This window comes from Saccostrea echinata, unplaced genomic scaffold, assembly GCF_033153115.1.
Source record: "Saccostrea echinata isolate AGI-Se365-2 ecotype Australia unplaced genomic scaffold, CSIRO_AGI_Sech_v1 ptg000022l, whole genome shotgun sequence".
NCBI lineage: Eukaryota > Metazoa > Mollusca > Bivalvia > Ostreida > Ostreidae > Saccostrea > Saccostrea echinata.
The window spans coordinates 17,773,462-17,798,456 of record NW_026889771.1 but is presented as its reverse complement, the minus strand read 5'-3'; the positions used below and the strand labels follow the sequence as shown (position 1 = coordinate 17,798,456).

General features: G+C 34.5%; 1 protein-coding gene across 2 annotated transcripts in view; it reads left to right on the top strand.

The window, feature by feature from the left end:
• The window catches only part of LOC133190571 (phosphatidate cytidylyltransferase, photoreceptor-specific-like), a 217,557-nt gene that overhangs the window by 7,944 nt on the left and 184,618 nt on the right, over positions 1-24,995 (top strand). For both annotated transcript variants that reach the window (XM_061326273.1, XM_061326272.1), the window contains exon 2: positions 21,131-21,267. In XM_061326273.1, the coding sequence (XP_061182257.1) occupies positions 21,131-21,267 (137 nt within the window). The remainder of the gene's footprint in view (positions 1-21,130; positions 21,268-24,995) is intronic.

Here is a 24,995-nt window from a genome sequence, read left to right as displayed (position 1 = left end):
CTAGAAAATCTAGCGAACCTTTCAGAAAACACTTCTGTCTGACAAGTTGATGGCTTTGCCTCTTGAATTGACTGTTTGACGTCTATTGTGTCAGTCTTGCTGCTGGTTACCTCTGGGCGAATCTCGGTATCATGCTTTGGATCCACTAATTCAAAGTCTCCAATAGGAGTGCTGAAAAAACTGTTTGGTCCACATATCCAGCTCGAATCTTGAAGAGTAGAAGGATGAAATTTGGTATACAGATCATCATGAGAATGTCTAGGTCAAGTTCTGTTTTGGGTACGATTGAGCAATTTTTGACAGAGTAATGCCCCTTGGACTTAGAAAAATTCCAATTATTTGCAGTTTCCGTTCAATTTCTTTGCAGTGGTAGCACATACTGAAATGAAATTTGGTAAACAAATTCATCATAAGAATATCTAGGCTTTTAGTGTGTTTCATTGTACCAGTCAAGGTTTCAGATGCTGCAATTTCAGTTAAAGAATGACAAGGTTAATGTTTTTGGAGCAGGTTAAAGTTTTTGGAGCAGGTCTCATTTCCAAGTAACTATTAGCCCTATGTTGACCAAACTTGCATGGATGATACACCGAAGGATGCACAGTACCAGGTTTGCTTTGGATGCTGGATCTGACCTACATTTTCCGGATGAGTGACCAGGTTAAAGTTTTTGGAGCAGGTCTCATTTGCAAGTACTATAAGTCCTATGTTGACCAAACTAGCATGTATGATACATCTAAGGATGCACACTACTGGACCTTCAGATGCTGGATCTGACCTACATTTTCCGGATGAGTGACCAGCCTAAAGTTTTTGGAGCAGATCTCATTTCCAAGTAACTATAAGCCCTATTTTGTCCAAACTTGCATGGATGATACACCAAAGGATGTACACTACTGGACTTGCTTCGGGTGCTGGATCTGGCCTATATTTTCCAGATGAGTGATCAGGTTAAAGGTTTTGGAGCAGATCTCATTTCCAAGTTAATGTAAGTCCTGTGTTGACCAAACTTGCTTGGATGATACATCTAAGGATGCACACTACTTGACTTGCTTCGGATGCTGGATCTGACCTGCATTTTCCGGATGAGTGACCAGGTTAAAGTTTTTGGAGCAGATCTCATTTCCAAGTAACTATAAGGCCTATCTGTACCAAACTTGCATGGATGAAGCATCAAGGGACAAACACTCTCAAACTTGCTCCAGATGCTGGATTTGACTTGCATTTTCTGGATGAGTGACTAGTTTAAAGTTTTTAGATAAGTCCATTCCCAAGTAATTGCAGGCCGTATCAGACCAAAATTGCATAAATGTTGCATCTAGGGATGCACACTACTAGATCATTAGTTTAGTGTGGGACTTTGCCTTACTTAAAGACAACATTCGTTGAGGTGAGCTCTGTAATCTCTGATTACCTATGTTTGACTTTGACCTTTCCTTTGTCCTTGACCTCACTTTTCCTAAATTAGTAAATATAAGGCCTATCTGTGCCAAACTTGCATGGATGAAGCATCAAAGGACAAACAATCTCAAACTTGCTCCAGATGCTGGATTTGACTTGCATTTTCTGGATGAGTGACTAGTTTAAAGTTTTTAGATAAGTCCATTCCCAAGTAACTGCAAGCCATTTCAGACCAAAATTGCATAAATGTTGCATCTAGGGATGCACACTACTAGATCATTAGTTTAGTGTGGGACTTTGCCTTACTTAAAGACAACATTCGTTGAGGTGAGCTCTGTAATCTCTGATTACCTATGTTTTGACCTTGACCTTTCCTTTGACCTTGACCTCACTTTTCCTAAATTAGGGTTTAAGCTCAGCTTAAAAGAAACCATTCAAGATAATGTTATCAAACTTCATATGCTGTAGATATTGATGAGAGCTATGCAGCTGTATCAACTTTTTTGGACCTTGACCTTTCCTTTGACCTTGACTTCATTTTTCCTAAATTAGTGTTTAGCTCAGCTTAAAAGAAAGCATTCAAGATAGTGTTATCAAACTTCATATGCTGATAGATATTGATGAGAGCTATTCAACTGCATCAACATTTTTGGACCTTGACCTTTCCTTTGACCTTGACCTCACTTTTCCTTAATTAGTCTTTAGCTCATTTTTTAAAGATACCATTCAAGATAGTGTAATCAAACTTCATACATTGATACATACTGATGAGTGCTAACATATATTGACTTTGACCTTTCCTTTGACCTTGACCTCACTTTTCTTAAATTAGTGTCATTTTTAAGAAACCATTCAAGATATTTTTATCAAACTTCATATGCTGATACATACTGATGAGAGCTATTCAACTGCATCAACATTTTTGACCTTGACCTTTCCTTTGACCTTGACCTCACCTTTCTTGAATTAGTGTTTAGCTCAGTTTTTAAGAAACTATTCAAGATATTTTTATCAAACTTCATATGCTGATACATACTGATGAGAGCTATTCAACTGCATCAACATTTTTTGACCTTGACCTTTCTTTTGATCTTGACCTCACTTTTTATATGCCCATCTTAAGACGGGATGTATTATGTTATAGCCTTCATATCCGTCCGTCTGTCTATCTGTTAGCTTTCTCGTTTCCGGTTCATAACTTTAATACTATTAGGCCTAGAATATAACTTTGTCATCTGATACATCTTGGGTAGAAGGTGTGTCGCACATTAAAAGAAAGTCGCTCTGACCTTTAATTAAGATGCTATGGCCAAATATGGAAAAATCCTGTCTGGCTCATAACTAGAAAACTATTAGACTTAGAATCATCAAACTTGGCCAATTTATGCATCTTAGGTAGAAGGTGTGTCACGACCTATTTCAAGGTCACTGTGACCTTTAATTTAGTGAATTTTTTTTTAAAAAGTGTGTCTCTATAGTATTAAATTGCACAATCCCAAAAATGTAAGAATGTTGCAGTATCTTTATTAAAAAAAATGTTAAATCAAGAAAATACTTATTTTTTTCATCTTATACTTTACAGCAATCTTTAACAAATGTAATGTTATAAGAGAAATTCCACCTCTCCCATTGGTGTAATCATCAAGCACTGGTCAAGGAGAATTTTGATAACAGAAAATTACATGTCAAATTAGAGAGAAATTAATGAGTTTTAGTGTGAGGAGCTAACTGGTAGAACATCTCTGATCAAGCAGGTGTTATCTATATCTCCTGGGAATTGGACAAAGGAATCAGCATTAGATTAAATGAATCTAGTTAGCTAGCCTTTTAAAATGAATTTGGTGAAAAGTAAACTAACTTGATATTGTATAATAAACTAATTTGATATTGTATAATATAATTAAAACTAATTATATCTTGGGGGGGGGGGGGATATTGGAATCGGCATGTCGGTTTGTCTGTTTGTCAGTATGAACTGCAGCTTAAAACCAGTCTGACATTAAATCTAAAAAAAATCAAGTATTTTAAAAAAAATTGTTTTATGGTAGATAGTTCCTACAAATCTAAGAGTCATGCAGTAACCTTATTAAAAATATTGCATCAAGATTACAAGTTTTTGTTTCTTTTTATAAATCTTTATAATAAGTTAAAAAAAATCTGTTTTCAATGGAATGACATAAATATGCATATTTATTACAATACAGACTATTAAAGGAGAAAGTGCAGATCCATTCATCCCTTGGGAGTAATGAGAGGACATGCATCCAGTTAAAGATTATAATTAATGAGTTCAATGTATAGGAAGGCTAGCTGACTCAATCATTTCTGTTAGAGCATCTCTGATCAAGCAGCTCTTATCTGTATCCTTTGGGAATAAGACAGAAAATATGCTTGTCAGTTTATAACATATGGCCTTTTATTTTCAAAATTAATTTGGTAAATTGTTAAGACTATTTTGATATTGTTTAATATGATATTTTCATTTATTTTTTTGAAAATATCAAATAAATATGAAAGATAAGGGGGGGCATTTGTCAAGGTCTAACACAACCAGTTGAGAAATTCATTATAATTAGTGCCTGCACTAAGGAAATGTATAAACATCAAATATATTATAAGGAATGAAAAAATCATGGAAATCTTTGAATTAAGGTTGACATGATTTTCTTGCACCCTAAACTGTTTATGATAATTGAACAATATTTGATGGGCGTATCATGCTGTGGTGGGGCACTTTATTAGGGCCCCACTCTGCCGGTGCCCTATAGTGATCAGTCCGTCCTTCTGTCCGTCCGAGATCACTTGTCCGGAGCATATCTTCCCTCTCCTTGGCCCAATCTGGCTCATACTTCACCCACAGAGTGTCCTTGGGTAAAGGGTGTGCAGTGACCTTGAACCATGTTTCCAGGTCAAAGGTTAAGGTCATAGCAGAATTATATGAAAAATCCTTGTCCTGAGCATATCTTCTCTCATATTGGTCCAATGTGGCTCGTACTTCACTCACAGAGTGCCACTGGTCAATGGATGTGCAGTGACCTTGAACAAAGTTTCTAGGTCAAGGGTCAAGGTCAAAATTAGTCGCTCTGTTTAAATTCTTGTCCAAAGCATATTTTCTCTCTCCTTGGCCCAATCTGGCTCATACTTCACCCACAGAGTGCCTTTGGGTAAAGAGTGTGCAGTGACCTTGAACCTTGTTTCCAGGTCAAAGGTTAAGGTCATAGCAGAATTATATGAAAAATCCTTGTTCGGAGCATATCTTCTGTTCTGTTGGTCCAGTGTGGCTCATACTTCACCCACAGAGTGCCACTGGTCAATGGATGTGCAGTGACCTTGAATGAAGTTTCTAGGTCAAGGGTCAAGGTCAAAAATAGCCTCTCTGTTAAAAATCTTTGTTCGGTGCATTATTTCTTTCCCTTAAGTACAGTCAGCCTCAAACTTTACCAATTGACTTAGGGTATGGAACATTTGTGATCTTCCTTCCATATTTTGATAGAGGATATGCAACATTCGTGATTTTTGTGCCATTATTTTGATAGAGGGTATGGAGCACTTGTGATTTTTGTGCCATTTTTTATTATAACAAGGATGACATAGAAGCCAACACATCTCTTAATAGTACACAAATGTTCCTCTTCAAAATAATCCCTTTTCAACTACCTTACATTTTCATGTTCATTGCTGAAAGCGGGGCCCTTTGAGATGGCCACCATCTCAATGATATCTAGTCTTAAATTAGTGTCAAACTTCATATGCTGATACATACTGATGTAAGCTATGCAACTGCATCAACATTTTTGACCTTGACCTTTCATTTGACCTTGACCTCACTTTTATCAATTTGTGTTTAACTCAGTTTTATAGAAACCATTCATAATATTTTTTTTATCAAACTTCAAATGCTAATACATACTGATGTAAGCTTTTCAACTGCATCAACATTTTTTTACCTTGACCTTTCCTTTTACCTTAACTTCATTTATGTTAAATTAGTGTTTAGCTCAGTTTTAAATAAACCATTCAAATATTTTTATCAAACTAATATGATGATACGTATTTGTGAGAACTATTCAAGTGCATAAAAAATGTTTGACCTTGAACTTTCCTGTGACCTTGACCTCACTTTTTTTAAATTTGCATTTTGCTTAGTTTTAAAGAAACCATTTAAGATATATTTTTGTAAGCTAATGCACTTATACATAATTTGGTCAGAATTTATCATCTATATCCAACTTTTAAGATTTTAATTTTAAAGAAACTATTCAAGACATTCTCATCAAATTTCATACACTACCGGTAATACAAATTTTCATGTTGCATTACTAATATACCCTCGGCGGGTGACCCGGTCATTCATGTCCTATGGACATATTTCTAGTTCAAGATACTTTTAATGATTCAAGTCAGTAATGAACTTCATATCAAAATGTATTTTAATAAGATGAATTATTAAGTAGATACACAATATTATTTTCTCAAAGCATGCTCAAGGAAGAAGTTAGCAAGTTTGTTAAACATACAGGAAGAGGTACCTATCACAATTAATTGACTCTGGATTTGGTAAAAACAATCATTTTTTTTTTCAGTCATAAAGAGTTAACAGATGCCTCTAGATAAAAATTGATCAATTGTACAGCTTCTGAAATAAGGCAGTTTCTCACAGGAAATGGACATTTTACCTCTAAAACTACAGTTTGTCCATCCGAACAAATTTTGCCATCAGGGAAAGCAGCTAGAAATGAAAACCTAGGATTTATCACCAATCCACAATCATGAATGTGAATATTTTGATGCTTTTCCATTAGTTTCTGTTTGGCAACATTTTCATGACGTTTCTCATAAGAAGTAGCTTCTGAACAGAAAGTATTCTGACCAAATATATTACAAACAAAACTGTCTATTATATCTTTTTTTCTCTTGCATATTTTATGGAATTGAGATGCAGTCTTTCTTTTTGCAAACCAAACTTCATTCTTTCACTGATCGATAGTTGACTTATTGATCCTTACAGCTTCCTCCTGTGTTATGTTGTAAAGTTGATTAAGTTCTTGAAAGGCTTTTGTTGATTTCAAATGGTACATGTATGTCATTGTCCAATGGGAAAACAGTATTTCCCCAAGCTCCATGTTCAACGGACAGAATGGAATTGTAGTTTTTCAACTGATTCATTGTAGGGCTTTATCAATATATCGATACGTACTGATATTCAAGACTGAGACTTCCAATAGGTATCAGGGAAGTAGTTTTCCTATAATTCTGTGAAAAAGTTGGAAATTTCAATCACCAAAGTTTGTATTTAACTGTTTTGAATTAAAATGTATCAATAATGATATAATCATTAAGGAGGTAGCACATCTTAGATAATTATTACAAAATACATAGACATCTCAGAGCTCCAGATAACTTTTTACCTCAAAGTGTATTTACTCCCTGATTTTCAAATCAATGCAGATTTTGCTTTTCAGCAAAATGATCTCCGAGTATTTTGTTAATCTATTGCTCTTTTGACATCCAATGTGATTTTTAATTTGTTATCAAAATAAGCGTTTTTGAAAGAGGAATGTAAAGAAAAAAAGACAGTTTCTGCATTTATCAATTAGATTAATGAAATATATTAGTTTTTGCTATATAAATTGTTGGCATCGATTGAGGTAAAATTTTAGAGTTACTCCCCGTTTGCATTAAAAGTTGCATGGCGCTATTTATTGCCAAGGAGCCATGTGGAAAGCAAAAAAGCATTTATTTTCATAAATTAATAAAGGTTGTAGGCAGACTTTGGATGATATTATTGCTACAGAAAATGGTAAATATATATTAATAAGAACTGTTTAATAATCAGTGATAAAGGATAAATTAGACACCATGCATGTTATTGCAAAATTTTGACAATATCGTGTATGCGTCAAGAACGAAAATTTCTATGTTATATGAACAGTGGAAATCTGTGATATTTTCAGACAAAATACGAGTATTTAATATTCAAATCTTTCTCCCAAACTGGAAATCGGTGTAGGTTATTCCGAATACGGTTATAATCAAAATTTCCTTTTGATAAAAATTCAAACACTGAGCTGACCTCAATTCACATAATTAGTACTTGTATCATTCAATCCGTCGTACATGTACACAGTACATACGTAGTGTAATGCTTATTTATGATTGCTAATGCGTAATTGTACGCCCTGTTTAAATTTTTAATGCCTATTTTGAAAAAATCAATGCATATTTCTGCAAATACGCACCTTATCTGGAGCTCTGCACCTTTATTATACCCCATGCAACTTGTTGCATGGGGTATAATATTTTTGACCCGTCCGTCAGTCAGTCAGTGTGTCAGTCAGTCAGTTGGTCCGTCAGTCCTGTTTTTTGTCAGCGCAACTCCTCTTAAACCGCTGCACAGAATTTTGTTAAACTTTGCAGATATTTATGACACAGTGTATAGTTATGCATATTTCCAGGAAATTCCGATTCCTTTATTTTTCTTGGAATTTTGGCACTTTTCAACTTAGGTTTTTGGCCATATCTTGAATAAAGAGAGGAACAATTTGTCAGTGCAACTCCTCTTAAACCGCTGCACAGAATTTCGTGAAACTTTGCAGATATTTAGGACACAGTGTATAGATATGCATATTGCCAGGAAATGCCGATTCCGTTATTTTTCTCGGAATTTTGGCACTTTTCAACTTAGATTTTTGGCCATATCTTGAATATAGAGAGGAACAGTTTGTCAGCGCAACTCCTCTTAAACCGCTGCACAGAATTTCATCAAACTTTGCAGATATTTAGAACACAGTGTGTAGTTATGCATATTTCCAGGAAATTCTGATTCCTTTATTTTTCTTAGAGTTTTGGCACTTTTCAACTTAGATTTTTGGCCATATCTTGAATAAAGAGAGGAACAGTTTGTCAGCGCAACTCCTCATAAGCTTCTGCACAGAATTTCATCAAACTTTGCAGATATTTAGGACACAGTGTATAGATGTGCATATTTCCAGGAAATTCCAATTCCATTATTTTTCTTTTAGAGTTTTGGCTATTGTTGAAGAAACTCTTCAGTAAGTAATAAGGAAATCCACTGGAATCAGTAATGACATTTTTTGTGAAATATTTTATGACCTTTAAAAACCCCTACTGATTTTCAGATCAAAATATCAATGACTTAACATACACACACACAAATCTTGGATAGAAGTACACAAAAAGTTCTCACCCCCCCCCCCCCCCTCTCAAATTAGTGCTTTGCCTTAAATAATTTCATAAGTACAGTTTATAATTAAATTTATATGACTACATCATAATTCTGTTTCCATCAGTTATTTAAAGGTGTAAATTGTCATATGTTGGACATGGACTTACACTCATTAACAAATTGAAATCACTGAGGAATTTAAATAACAGTTTGTCAGCATAACTCCTGCACTGAATTTCCTGAAACTTTGTAGGTATTTCAGACATAATGTCTGATGGGTATATTACCAAGAAATTTTGATTCCATTATTTATCTAGAAACTTCAGCCTAATTAAATTTGTAACATACAAAGATTTAAATGTCCTTACATGCAAGAAGTTTTGATGTGATGATTTTTTGCAAGTAATGCTCCTTTTTGAATTATACTGTGTATTTAAAGTGCACCTTGCCATTCATTATGTGTTGCATTGTCAAGTTTTGGAGGAGCATGGGATATGTGAGCTTGCTCACTTTTTCTTTCATTTAACATGTTGATTTTACAGTCGTTAAAAGTTTGAATTTGAAGTGTAATTTGTAATGACAGTGAGACAAGACGAGAACTTTGAAATGAGTTGTTACAGTAAAGCAATTAGTTTTTAGAAAATTCATGCATTAAATGATTTTTAAGACTTTTTTGATAGACTTGTTAAAGAATCCAATATATATCGCATTATAAAATATTGTATTGTATGGTATCGAAATTTTTTGCTCAATACACAGCCCTAAATCATTGCAATACATGTATAAATGATAATGTTTTTATGGGTTAGGCCATAAAAAATTAATTAATAGTTTCTTCGGCCAAAAATTTCAAATTTCAATGTGGCAGGCAGGTTCTTTTTTTTTGTTTGTTTGTTTTTTTTTGAAGAAGGTGTTATATACCTTTCTTCATGTCAGTTATTCAACAAAATGATGGTATCAACTGATTCTTACATTTTTTGTTCTCTTACATTATTTATAATATGTATTCAACTTTAAATGTATACAATTGTGGTATCTCTCTACTATATAAACATGCAGAGAGCAAATAACTTCATACCTGTATAAAGTTTTTCGAAGGTCATAGGTCATTACTAGGGGTTATCAAAAAGTTCGTGGACTGACGCGATAAAATTAATAGTATGTAGTTTATGCTTACAAATCTTATAAGGAACAGAAAACAACAAAAGTTTAAGAAATGTTGAAAATTTTAGCTTGATACGTTGATAATTTGCCAAAGTATTCTAAAATTAAAAAGACATGTGATCACCCAGCGCTGTCTCCGTTTAGTGTCATGACATCCGCTTAACTTCATTGTTTCTCAATGTCCGCTCTCTCTACCTCATACACTTATCTTGATGAGATTACCTGGAGTTTAGTAAGGACTTAAGCCCGTCTTGTTTTTATTACTTTACAATGTCATGAGCAGCTGTTTTCAATGCGTATTATATTGTAAATGGACCTATTTATGAGGAAAAAACCTCACTTGATTATACCAGAATACTTAGCTTGTTGGAGTTCAATTTCTACAACACATGTTCAACGTCACTTTTCGACGTGACTGACTTTTGACACCCTGACTACAAATCGACACTAACTGTCCATATTTCATCTCTCTGAATCTTTTTGGGCATTAAAAAACAAGTACTCTGGATGCATTTTATTTTTCTGTAGCCCATTTAAACATTCCCTAGATCTATTCCAGTTTTTCCAGGAGTGATTCCCTATAAAGTGTTGGAAAAAGAAACCCCTCCCCCTTTTTGACGTCATTTTCAAGCCCATAATTGTTTGGACACTCCATATAAAATTTACGATAAAATTTCGTAGAACTTACAGAATGGGGTAAAAATTGCAAATTTTACTGAACAATTGTGTTGTACCACATGCCTGAATTAACGGGACTTTTGGTGACACATACTCATATCTAAAGAGTTTTTCTCAGTTACACTCAGGTAGGAAAAACGTCATATTTGAGGTTGCGCTGCCTGGACATACGATTGCTTACAAAAACATTAACAATTTATTAAAAAATAAAACTTCTGATTTATGGTTTATTCTATAGATAGAAAACATGATGCTAACTAAATGTGTAAAAATTCATTGATGTACCTAAAGCGGTTTTAATTTTATGATGCTAGTCCACAAACTTTTTAGCTCACCTGAGCTGAAGGCTCAAGTGAGCTTTTCTGATCGAAATTTGTCCGCTGTCTGTCCTCGTCGGTGTCGTGGTTGTTGTCGTAAACTTTTCACATTTTCATCTTCTTCTCCAGAACTACTGGGCCAATTTCAATCAAACTTGGCACAAAGTATCCTTGGGTGAAGGGGATTCAATTTTGTTCAAATGAAGGGCCTCACCCTCCTCCAAGGGGAGATAATTACGAAATAGCAAAAAATTAATGGCATTATTGAAAAATCTTCTTCTCAAGAACCAATGGGCCAGGATAGATGAAACTCATGTGGAATTATTGCCAGGTAGTGTAGATTCAAGTTTGTTCAAATCATGACCCCCGGGGGCAGGATGGGACCACAATGGACGATCAAAGTTTTACATAGGAATATATAGGAAAAATCTTCTTCTCAAGAACAGCAAAGCTATGATTGGTCATATTTATTTGGAAGCATCCTCAGGTGATGTAGATTCAAATTTGTTCAAATCATGACCCCCAGGGGTAGGGTGGGGCCAAAATGGACGATCAAAATTTAACATAGGTGTATATAGGAAAAATCTTCAAAAATCTTCTTCTCAAGAACAGCAAAGCTATGATTGGTCATATTTATGTGGAAGCATCCTCAGGTGATGTAGATTCAAGTTTGTTCAAATCATGACCCCCGGGGGTAGGGTGGGGCCACAATGGACGATCAAAATTTTACATATTAGGAATATATAGGAAAAATCTTTAAAAATCTTCTCAAGAACAGCAAAGCCACTATTTGTCATATTTATATGGAAGCATCCTCAGATAGTGTAGATTCAAGTTTGTTCAAATCATGACCTCCAGGGGTAGGGTGGGGCCACAATGAAAGTGTAAACTTGTAGACAAAAAAGTCACAGATAGTCAAAAAATTATGTAAGCATCCTTAGTTAGTGTAGAATTAATTTTGTTCAAATCATACCCCCACTCCCTTTTAGGGGTAGGTTGGGACCACTTATGCATTTAAGCTTTTCAATACTAAACTGATTTTTCCTTTTTTCCTCGCCACAGTGCTCAGGTGAGCGATGTGGCCCCTCAGGGCCTCTTGTTGATAACCCCTCGTACTTGACCTAATCACACAGCGCAGTAATATCTACATAAAAAGACTTACTCTACTTAGCAATATAGCATGTTTTTCATGCTTAAAAATGTACAAAATATGCAAGTAAAATAGTAATCATTTTATTTACAATGTAAACGAGTATTTAATACAGTTCTTGATTGATTTTACATAAGAGAATAGAAGTTTAATGTCTAAGCTGCATAGTCTTAACGTTTACCCTTATTTTTCTTGTAGACCTCTGAATGCTATAATTTTTTTTTCATTAAACTTTACTCACAATAAATTTGAAATTTGTTGGAAAATATTGATGTAATGCAATCACGCCACAAACAGCTGACAAACACTGCACTTATGAAGTTCGGTAGGCACACCATCATTGAGATCATTGTCTTAACAATGTAAGCTGTTGCCAGTGTCTCCGTGTCAACATCATAATAAATATGCCTTACTGGAAATCATAGAATTTATGTTTCTGATCAAATTTTATACTTGATTACAAGTTATCTGGTCCGGACAAGTGTCTCTATCCATCCCTTTCCGAACGAAATTCCTCCAACTTTTTATTATCAAACATCGGACATGTTTCTTGTGTTTTTATACATCAAATATGGGTTCTCATGAATACAAAAATTCCCAGACACCAATATGCTCACTATAATTGATCACAACTCGCCTTTCACAGAATATTCCCTTCAAAACAGAATCCTTGCCAGATGAATTTGAAGCATAACTGCTTTTCAAGCTGATTTACACCTTGCGTAATTTGTCAAAATCTATGACGAACAGTTAGTGCAATATTTATATTTGACTATATTCGATTGTCCGTCTCAAAAGTATATATAAGTAATGAATAACAAGTTTAAAATCTTCACTGGGAAATGAAGTGGGTCGGTACGTGATCAAATCTTCTGAGAAGGCCTTTGGCCTTCACAGGATTTGATCACTTGACCGACCCACTTCATTTCCCAGAGAAGTTTTTAAACTTGTTATTTATTTCTTAAATAATGATATTCCAAACAGGTAATTCATAAAATACCATATTAGCAAGAAATATATTGTTTATCTAACATAAACGTCTATCTATTAGCATTTATGAAAAGGGGAATAACTCGATTTTCTTTTTCAACTTGGAAAATAGAAAATTGAGTTATTTCCCTTTTCAATATATAAATAAAATTGATCAATGCAGCAGTGTTTGACCTGATGCGGCGGTGCCTGAGAAACTATTGATTAATTTTTTTTGGCCTTATCTTTGCTATCTTGAATCATGATATAATTAATTTCATATTTCAGTGTTCTCATCTTTGGAAATGTTTTTTATGGCATCAAGAGTTAACAACTGGAAGAAGAAAATGAAAGATTAAGGAAGGAAATTTATTTGAAAAACAAGGGTGTCTGATGTTTCCTGTCAAGCAGAAAGAGATACCACTTTTACTCCTGATGATTTTTTAAAGTCAAAAATCAAGAACTGAATTGAATTTTATACTGGGTTAACATTTTCAAGATTTGTAATGCTATTTGCATTTCTCTTTCCATGTAAGGACACAAAACCAGTTGTCTATAAGGAGAAAAGGAAAGATCAAGCTCAAATGAGCAGATTTCCTTTGTCACAACGACTGTTCATGTATTTGTGTTGACTTATAATTGGTTTAGATGTTAAAGATCTGGCATTAAGATTCATTGTAAAGGTTCAGACAGTGTTAATAGTTGTAAAAGAAGTGGCTAAATATATGTATTCAAGATCACAGGCTTCAGAGAATTTTTATTAGACATGATACTGCATGTGTACTTAAAAAAGCGGGCTTCATATTTAAGCGGCTTTGGCGCGGACAGCAATGTGCTAATTCATGAATACCGCTAAGAACATATTTATAAATACAACACGGCACGGACGTGTAGGGCTAATTCATGATTACACCAACAACTCCATACCCAGTGGTTACGCTAAATTTTGAATATGCCAATTTAAGTACACGTACAGTAATTTATCCAAAATACATGAATTCCTAGTCTATCATACCTATATTTTGATTTTTTGTATCATTTTTTCCATTTTTGTTAAGTTTCAGAGAGTGCCTCTCTATGGGTATATAAAAATACTAAAGGTAAGAAACAAAGTCTTGTAAACAAACGGGTGTTCTGCCTCGAGGGAGATTTTCAACATGTTTACAACATTACCAATGGAATTCATGCAAGAGGAAGATCAGGGAGATGATGTCTTTCAAGTCGCTTCTATTCATAACCCTTCAAAGTGTTTTACTTGTCCTAAATTAACAAGTATTTACAGGACTAAGTTAATTTTCTTTCCACTGGCAGCTAAAGAGGAGGTCAAAGGAGGTTACAAAATTTGAATTTGTTTTGCGTCCTCTGTACGTCTGTGAAAAACCCGAGATATTGATAGCATCATGGACCAATTAGAGGACGCAAAACAAAACCGTATTTGTCTAATGATGCATTTATGGTAGACAAAGGTTTCCTTATTGAAAAGGAGTTGGCTCTTCTAGACCCAAGATTTACTATCCTCCATTAGCATCAATTAAGTGCAAAGTCACTTAGTGCAGGTGAAGTAAATCAACAAATTGCATCTCCTAGGATACACGTTGAGCATGAATAAATCAAATTAAATGTTTTAAATTGCTCAAAATAAAAATTCCTGTAAGCAATTTAAAAGTATCAATGCACATGGGTTTTGTTGCTTCAATACTAACAAAAAACAAGTCTCAAAAAGGCTTATCTGTGGTCTGGTTACTCGTCATATTTCAAACATTTATTAAAAGATTTAAAAATTAAATTTTATTATTAACTAATGTCTTTATTATTTGAATCATCGTCTAAAAATGTCAAACAATAGATATAGGCAGCATGCAAAGCTGCGTGTTGAAGATAGGGTCCTTAGATTTTCATGAATATCAAAAGAAATGAGTGACACGTACACACTTCAAAGCTTTCGTAAACACTGAGCTCAGGTTTGTTCAGAGTCGAGTTTGAAATATAATGTGTATGTTATATGTGTAAAGGTTGAGTGAAAATATCTTTGTTGAACAACCTTGTGCTGTATGTGTTCTAATTAAAAGTATTGTGATTTTGAATCTCTTCGCTGACTTCATTTACATGCGATTAACCTCTTTATGACCAGTTTAGAATCATAACAAGCCACATGGATTTATATCGTTACAGGTAATTGCTCCCAGTAAACATGCTAGCTCTCAGTTGAAATGTACTCAGTTTTATATATCTGTCAGCATGGACTATTGTCAAAGATTTGTAAATAGAAAATTGTATTTATAGTTGATTGTGAATCTTGAACATATAATTTGCTTTCGCAAAAAATATCATATCAAGATATTCTTTTTATAGTATCTAATCTTAATGTCTCCGCCCATTTCCATGTAATAGAGAAACTGAAGTCCAAACGGGGGAAAATGTTCCGGCATTTTTTAGTGCGATAGGTTAAAATAAATGGCTTTTATTTTTTGACATGTTTAAGTATTCATTATAAATCACAATGCTTTAATTAGAAATACTTTGTTATACACAATGAAAACAAAACAAAATACTGTATGCTAATATTTAATTGGTAAACCAAGGGTGTAAAAAGGGACCACACTACTATACTTAAGTAGAATACTCCTTTCCAAGACAACAAAATTCATTCTTGTTTCTCTTTTTATTCAAAACTTCATGTTGTTTAGTACTACCTGATATGGAAGCATTGATCCCTGCTGTGTACTGGCCAGATTTTTAGGTCACCTGAGTCACTCAGGTGACCTATTGCTATCCGTTTTTGTCCATCGGCGTTTGTCGTTTGTAGTGCGTTGTGCATTAACATTTGAACATTTTCAGCTTCTTCTCTGAAACTGCCTAACCAGTTTCAACCAATTTTTGTATATAGCATCTCTGGGTGAAGGGAAACAAAAATTGTGAATTTCATGAGGCTCCATCCCTTGCTAGTTATACTTGCTCTTGTAAGATAACCATTTCTTTTTCACCTACTCCACAGTTCTTCTGCGGTCATTGTTATAGCATTATTCACTTTTTCATATAATGCCTATCAAGCTCTCTTTTAGAAGTATTATAAAAACATTTGAACATTTGGAAAGTAACGAGATTTGTTTTTCTGTACTTTATGTAGGATATATGTTTTGTTTGTTTTGAACATATTTTTAGCTCTTCTGAGCCAAAGGCTCAAAGAGCTAATGCTATGGCCATTTGTGCGGTGTGCGGTGTGCGTAAACTTTTTAGAATATGGGCCATAACTCAAGAACCCCTTGGCCAATTATTGTCAAATTTGTCATAGGGTATCCTTCGCCCAAAGGGCTTTCTTTTATACTAAAACTAGGGTTGTGACCCTTAAACAAGGGGAGATAATTAGGAAAATAAAAACAAAAGTACTGGTTGCTAAAAAATCTTCTTCTCAAGAACTACTGGGCAGATTATCACCAAACTTACACAAAAGGATGAAGATATGTTGTAGATTAAAATTTGCACGGGGATTTACCCTGGGGCAAAGGGCGTGGTCTCAAGGTCACTTCAAAGTTGACCAAAAATTACATTTTATTAAAATGTTGATATTTTGCTTACTATAAGGACTAGGATCATCAAATCTTGTCAGTTGATGCATCTAAGGACTTCAAATCATGTTGACTCAAAAGTAGGTCACGGTGACCTACTTTTCAAATTTTGCGGCCATTTTTCAAAATGATTTAGAGGTATATTTTGAACAATTTAAGGCCTATGATCATCAAACTTTGTCAATTAATGTATCTTGGGTCCTTGAAGTACGTCAACTTAAAAGTAGGTCACCTTGACCTACTTTTTAAATTTTATTGCTAATCTTTTTCAAAACAATTAAGGTCATTAATTCGAATACCAAGGGGTTAAGAATCATTAAATCTTGTAAGCTGATGCATCTTGGGGCCATAAAACAGATTTATTAAAAAGTAGGTCACAGTGACCTACTTTCTGAACTTTGCAGGCATTCGATTTCAAAGCATTTTAGAGGCATAATTTGGACATTTCAAGGCCTATGATCATAAAACTTTGTCAGTTGATGCATTTTGGGTCCTCAAAAAACATCAACTGAAAAGTAGGTCACTGTGACCTACTTTTCAATTTATATGACTATAATTAAATATTTCAGGTACTAATTGGCTTAGAATCATCAAACTTTGTCAGTTGATGCATCTTGGGTCTTTGGAGTAGGTCCACTGAAAAGTAGGTCACTGTGACCTACTTTTGAAAATTTATGGCTTTAATTAAATATTTCAGGTACTAATTGGCTTAGAATCATCAAACTTTGTCAGTTGATGCATCTTGGGTCCTCAGAGCACAACAACTGAAAAGTAGGTCACCGTGACCTACTTTTGAAAATTTATGGCTTTAATTAAATATTTCAGGTACTTTATTGGCTTAGAATCATCAAACTTTTACAGTTGATGCATATTGGGTCCTTGGAGTACCACAACTGAAAAGTAGGTCACGGTGACCTACTTTTGAAATTTTATGGGTGTATTTAATATTTTCGAGTACTATTTGGCTTAAGAATCATAAAAATTTGTCAGGTGATGCATGTTGTGACCTCGGAGTAGGTTGACTGAAATGTAGGTCACGGTGACCTACTTTTGAAAATTTATGGCTTTAATTAAATATTTTGGGTACTAATTGGCTTAGAATCATCAAACTTTGTCAGTTGATGCATCTTGGGTCCTCGGAGTACAAAAACTGAAAAGTAGGTCACCGTGACCTACTTTTGAAAATTTATGGCTTTAATTAAATATTTCAGGTACTAATTAACACCAAACTTTGTCAGTTGATGCATCTAGAGTTTTTGGAGTACAACAACTGAAAAGTAGGTCACTTTGACCTACTTATAAATTTTTATGGTTATAATTTTAAAAAATTTTTAGGTATTAATTGGCTTAGAATCATCAAACTTAGTTGATGGGTCCTCAGAGAATGACAAGTGAAAAGTAGGTCACCATGACCAACTCTCAGGTACTAATTGGCTTAGAATCATCTTGGGTTCTCAGAGTGTGAATTGGAATTTCAAGGGTTTATCTAAATATACAGGATTTTTTGAGGCTTCAAATAGAAGTGATAGGTTGTACAGTTTATCAGAAGAGCGATTCAAGGCCCTTGGGCCTCTTGTATAGGGATTGGACACAAGTTCCAAAAACTTAGGTAGTTCTCTCCTCATACATAAAATCTGAATAGCCATACAACATCTACAAAAGTTTACAATAATATACATGTACACAGAAGAACAAAAAGAATCATTTTTATACGCCCCTCTTTAGACGGGATGTATTATGTTATGGCGTTCATGTCTGTCTGTCTGTCTGTTAGCTTTTCTCGTGTCTGGCTCATATAACTTTAATATTATTAGGCCTAGGATAATCAAACTTTGTCAGCTGATACTTCTTGTGTAGAAGGTGTGTCGCGCACTAAAAGTAGGTCGCTCTGACCTTTAATTAAGATGCTATGGCCAAATATGGAAAAATCCTGTCTGGCTCATAACTAGAAAACTATTGGACTTGGAATCATCAAACTTGGCCAATTTATGCATCTTAGGTAGAAGGTGTGTCGCGACCTATTTCAAGGTCACTGTGACCTTTAATTTAAGTGAAATTTAAAAAAAAAAGTCTTTTTACTATAGATTACACAATCCCAAAAAATGCAAGAGTGTTGCAGTATCCTTATTAAAATAATGTTAAATCAAGAAAATACTTCTTTTTTTCATTATATACTTTACAGCAATCTATAACAAATGTAATGTTACAAGAGAAATTCCACTTCTCCCAGGGGTTTAATTATCAAGCACTGGTCAAGGAGAATTTGATGACAGAAAATTGCACATCAAATTAGAGAGAAATTGATGAGTTTAGTGTGAGGAGCTAACAGGTAGAGCATCTCTGATCAAGCAGGTGTTATCGATATCTCTTGGGAACTGGGCAAAAAGAATCAGCCTGTTCAGTGTATTAAATAGTTGGCTAGCCTAACTTTTTAAATGAATTTGGTGAAAAGTAATTAAAAGTTATTTGATATTGTATAATAAATATTAATTTGATATTGTATAATATAATTAAAACTAATTATACTGGGGGGAGGGGTGATATTGGAATGAGTTGCAGCTTAAAACCAGTCTGACATTAAATCTAAAAAAAAAATCAAGTATTTAAAAAAAATGTTTTAATTATGGTAGATAGTCCCTTCAAATCTAAGAGTAATGCAGGAACCTTATTTAAAATGTTGCATCAAGATTACACAAGTGTTTTTTTCTTTTTATAAATCTTTGTAACAAATTAAAAAAAAATCTTTGTTTTCAAATTTAATTTCAGAGTGACATAAATATGCATTTTTATTGCACTACAAAGCAGATAGTATGTCCGTTGGGAGTAATGACTGGACATGCATCCAGTTAAAGATTAATTAATGAGTTCAGTGTAGGAAGGCTAGCTGGCTCAATCATTTCTTTTAGAGGATCTCTGATCAAGCAACTCTTATCTGTATCCTTTGGGAATTAGACAGAAGAACTGCTTGTCAGTTTATAGCATATAGGCCTATGTCATTTGATGGCCAGCCATTTGATATAGATTAAGTTGTTAAGACTAAATTGATATTGTTTAATATGATATTTTTATTTAATTTTTTGAAAATATCAACTAATTCAGAGCATTATGTCTTGCAAATCTGAAAGTTGGGGGGGGGGGGGGGGGGCTGCAGATGGGCATTTGTCAAGCTCTAACACAACCAGTTGAGGATCTATGATGTAATATTTATTATAATTAATGCCAACACCACAGGAGGTGTATAAACAAATATTATAAGGAATGGAAAAATCCTTGTATCAAGGTTGACATGATTTTCTTGCACTCTAAACTGTTTATGACAATTGAACAATATTTGACGGGCGTATCATGCTGTGGCAGGGCACTTTATTAATGCTAAGGAATATCAATTAATTATAATGATTATTATAGAAATAATGATGATTTGTTTTTCTTAACAATTTATGAATTGCCGATTCGAAAAAAATGGATTTTTTTTGGGTTCATAATACAAACACATATAAAACATATAAAACGAACATGATTTACTGAATATAGAGTAATATTCTTAACACCCACCAACAAATCTCCAGCTTTTTTATGATTCAGGATGAGTAAATGATATTCTATAACATATTTACTCTGACAAAAAATACTATATTTAACTAGTTTACTCTCAAAGTATCAGTGTTTACTTTTCTATTTGAAACTAATTTACCTGAAATTGTTATTTTTCATTTTCCTAAATTTCTACATTTCTATTAATAGAAAATATCAATTGTATATATTCACATATTATTACTATGATTTACATTATTGGTATTATAGTTGAGAGTTATGAAGGGTTAAACCCTAATCCAAACACATTGGAGTAAGGAGATGATCCTTACGTCTTGGGTTCGAATCCCACTGGGACATAGAGACCGGTCCTTCGGATAAGACCGTATAAACCGAGGTCCCGTGTCACAGTAGGTGCTGGCACGAAAAAGATCCCTCACTGCTCAATAGCCCTGAGTGCAGAGTGTAGGTCAAAATTTGCAGCTCTCCACCGGCAAGTGGTGATGTCTCCATATGAGTGAAAAATTCTCAAGAGGGACGTTAAACAACAATAAACAAACACAATTTAGTTATTGGGTTATATTACCAACCATGGGGTTATGGTAGCTAAAACTGGAGATAACATTTTACACAATAAATGCATGTATACAGGAAAAAATTATCTTTTCCAGAACAACAAGGCCATGTAAGTCATATTGGTATTGTGGAATTGATTGCCATAGGGATTCAAGTTTTATTAATTCATGACCCCTTGCAGGCAGAGTTGGGAGTGGGGTCACAAGTTCAAAGTTTTTTGTGGGAATGAAGAAGAAAAATATCTTTAAAATTTTCTGATGTAGAACAGGAGGGCAAAGGTAACTTGGGTGAGCTGTCTGACCCATAGACCTCTTGTTTCAAAGGCAACCTCTACCCAACCATGTAAAGTTAGTTTAATGCCTATACATTCAGGTTAAACTTAACGTGAAAATGCAAGGTGACTAGTTGAGAATGTTGAGTATTGCCTTTGTGGCTTAATGCTAAGTGTGGCAGTATATTACCAGGGTATATCTAAATTTAATAGGGATGTATAATTCTGTGTTACCAACTTAAAATTGATCAGCAAAAAATTATTCCTTGCAAATAATCTAAATTGTATTTGACCCCTTTCAATTTTTGAGTGTTTTTGTAGGAAGCAGCTCAATCAGGTGAAGAGGAAGCTGCAGTTCTGCCTGGAGAACCACAGCTGGAAAATACAAAGTCCATTCCACAAGGATCGGACAGAACAACAGAGGCACTGGACACTGCACTAAAAGATTTAACACCACGGTAAGGCCAAAAAAAAAGTTTATTTGCCCTTTTCCATCCAAGATTTTTAACGATGGGTAGGTAGGTAGGAAAAATGTTTTATTTTTTTCTTCTTAAGGAAGTGATTGCAAGGGTCAGTGAAAAAAATCCGCTCAGTTTTTCAATATTTTGATATTTATGAGGTGAAATTTTATATATCCTATACAGGTATCAAAATTGAAACAAAATGAAAAAAATTCCACTAGATATTAAATAATATGCTTTATATTCAATGAAAATTAAAAATTGTATCGGAAACTATTGACAGTTGTAGTAATGCCACCGCTGCATTGGGGCGTATTTATTGTAAATTTGCAGTAATATTTTCACCTCAAGAGGAGTTCTCAATGTCTTGACAAAAAATTACTCAATGAATTTTCGAAAAACTAATATATTTTGTACAAATTATTATAAGTGACTTATGGTTAAAATATGAAGTAAGGTCATCACATTCATTTTGAAGCTACATGCATTTCAATGGTTTGCTGCTGAACCTTAAACATGTATAGTCTGTAAAAAGACTAAAGAAAAAACAATATGTATAGATTAAAAAATACTTTTTTTCTGAAAATCTTGCATTTATAGCTCATTTTATATGTAAATCAGAATAACAAAAGGAAAAAAATCATGTACTGAAAAAAATAACAACATGCACATTTGTTTTTATTTTTTATTTTCCCGACTTCAAAACATTCATTCCGTTATTATATCAATATAAATATATATACAGTGGCTTCCATTTTATCGGATAGCGGTTTAATGAATATTTTGGCTATTTCAATATAATATCAGAGCACAATACCATTTCTTATATATTTATTAATAATTTCACCTGATATTTTGATGAGAAAATATTGGATTTTCGTTTTATCTGATACAAAAATTTCGCCAGTCATAATAATTTTCATAATCATTGACTTGTTCACACCTCTAACTTCGGTGTGTAAACCCTTTGTTTATTCAGTCTGTTTATTCAGTCTGACCCCTTCAACCAGGAGAACGACAATAGGGGATTAGTTACGGCTGAACACACACAGGAATCTTACCTGTGTTAACAATGGGCATGGTAGATCGTTAAGTTTTGATTACAATTGTGATGATTAGCTTGGGATTCAGTGCTGCACTTGCTAATTTTGATAATTGGCTTGTGTGCAATTTAGTTGGGCGTGAAATTTTAATTATTGAACTGTTCAGCATGTGTATGACACTTCGCTTGGACATTAAAATGCACCATAATTAGACTATCTATTAAATCATTTCGCTTGGTCATTTATCTGAATATGTGTTCACTTTTAAGTGCAAATTTCAGGGTTAAAATCACAAGCACCCCATATAAATATACATCTCAAAAATTTTATTCATCATTCTCAATATGGCTCTGAAGAGGAAAAGGACAGATCTCTCCTTGGAAGACAAGTATGAAGCGGTTAAACTCCTTGACCAAAAAGTCCCCCAAACAGAAATTGCCAAGAAGTTAGGATGTTCACTACCTCAGATTAGCGCTATCTCAAAAAATAGAGACACAATACGAAAAGATTACGAAACTAGCGCTAATCCAGAAAGAAAAAGGCACAGATCTGGGAAGGCACCAACAGTCGAGGGGGCCCTTACAGAATGGTTTACAAAGGCTCGCAGCAAAGATCTCCCTGTCTCCAGCGCAGTGCTAACAGAAAAGGCAGAAGACTTGGCAGCACGAATGAACATCAGTTCACTGCAACAAATGGCTGGTTGTCCCGCTGGAAGCAAAGAAACAACATAAGTTATAAGAAGATGCATGGAGAGATGAAAGATGCTAACACAGATGCAGCCACTCACTGGATCACAGATGTTCTACCACAGCTTATGAAAGACTACGAGCCGCAGAACATCTATAACGCCGACGAAACGGGACTTTACTACAGAGCTCTCCCTGATGGAACATTGACGTTCAAGAAAGATAAATTGGCTGGTTCAAAAAAGGCAAAGGACAGAGTGACAGTGCTAGTGACAGTGAACATGACCGGAACAGACAAGCGTCGGCTGCTGGTAATCGGGAAAAGTAAAGACCCAAGATGTTTCAGTAGGAAGAAAAGTATACCCGTGATCTACAAGAGTTCCGGAAATGCCTGGATGACTGGTGATTTGTTCAAACAGTGGCTCGCAGACTTCAACAGAGACATGGTTCGTCAGAACCGAAAAATTCTCCTACTTGTGGATAACTGCTCAGCTCACCCTAAAGACGCTGCCGACCGACTTACCAACATCAGACTAGAGTTCCTGCCAGCAAACACAACATCCATAATTTAACCATGCGATCAAGGCATCATTAGGAATTTGAAAGCCCTGTACAGATCTCAAGTGATTAAAAAAATGGTGAGCGAGATCGACAGCGGCAGCATCTCAACAGCGATGGACCTTGCTAAAAGACTTACACTACTTGACGCAGTGCATCTTTTGAGTAAAGCATGGCGGGGAGTCAAAGAAACTACAGTGGTGAATTGTTACCGGAAGGCAGGTTTCCAGACCGAATGCACAAAAGAAATGCCAGAAGAAGAACCAACTATTCCCGAGTGTATGGAGAGAGAAGAGTTCTTCGACTTTGTTAATCACGACGACACCGATTGTCACAGAGAAATAACAGACGACGAGATCTGTGCTCAATTCTTAGCGGAAGAGACAACAAGAAAGCCGGAAGAAGAAGTAAGTGATGAAGAAACAAGCTTCACTCTACCAGTGAGTTCAGCAGAGAACAAGGAATCCCTTTCCAACGTTCGATGTTTCTTGGAGGAAAATGGTTGTGAGGACTTTAGAGCTTTTTACGCACTGGAAGAACTATGTGAGCGTTTGGGTGAAAAACTGAAGAAACAGACAAAGATCACAGAGTTCATAGACTGGATACCCTAGGGACTAAATGAAACAGTGACTAAATAGTGTCTACGCTGTGCTCAAAATGTTTGACATTTAATTTATCGTTTGACGTTTATCATGTTTATCAGATTTTTTTCTTGTATGTATTTTACCTTTTTGTGCTCTTGTAGTGCTTTCTCATGTGCTTGATAATATGTTGATGCTTTCTTATGTGCTTGATAATATTAAACATTCAAATAAAGATCAAACACTTAAAATAATTTTTTTTTGTTTATTTATTTATCAGCAATCCGGAAAAAAAAATATAGTCATGCATTCATTCAACTTCCACTTTCCAACATGGAGACTATCAACGAATGGGATGAATGTTAACAGGTGCCAGGTTCTGACTAAATATATAAAGATGACAATAAGTTTTATAATTCAATTAAATAAATTATTATACATACGAAATCATATTGAACTCTTAATAAGTGAAATAATTCATTCTACTGACTTAGTACATTTATCAATCGAAAATGAAAGTGCAAGTAAGAAAAACAAGCGTGTTTTATTGCTACATGTGTACTGTACATCTAGTATTTGCACTACAAATGGTGCAATTGGCTATTCTAATATTCGGCTATTCGGATAAAATAGGCTGACAACTTGACTATCCGATAAAACTGGATCCACTGTATTCTAAACCAGTACACAGTGGTCAAAGGGGCAAATTGTTCATGCACTGCACAAACTGAGGTCTCTGCACTGTGACCTGGAATGGGGGGGGGGGGGGTTAGACACCTGTCTGAACATATTGATTGAATTGGGGTTATTTCATAGAACTTGTATCTGCATTAAATACATAAAAAATCCTAATATCT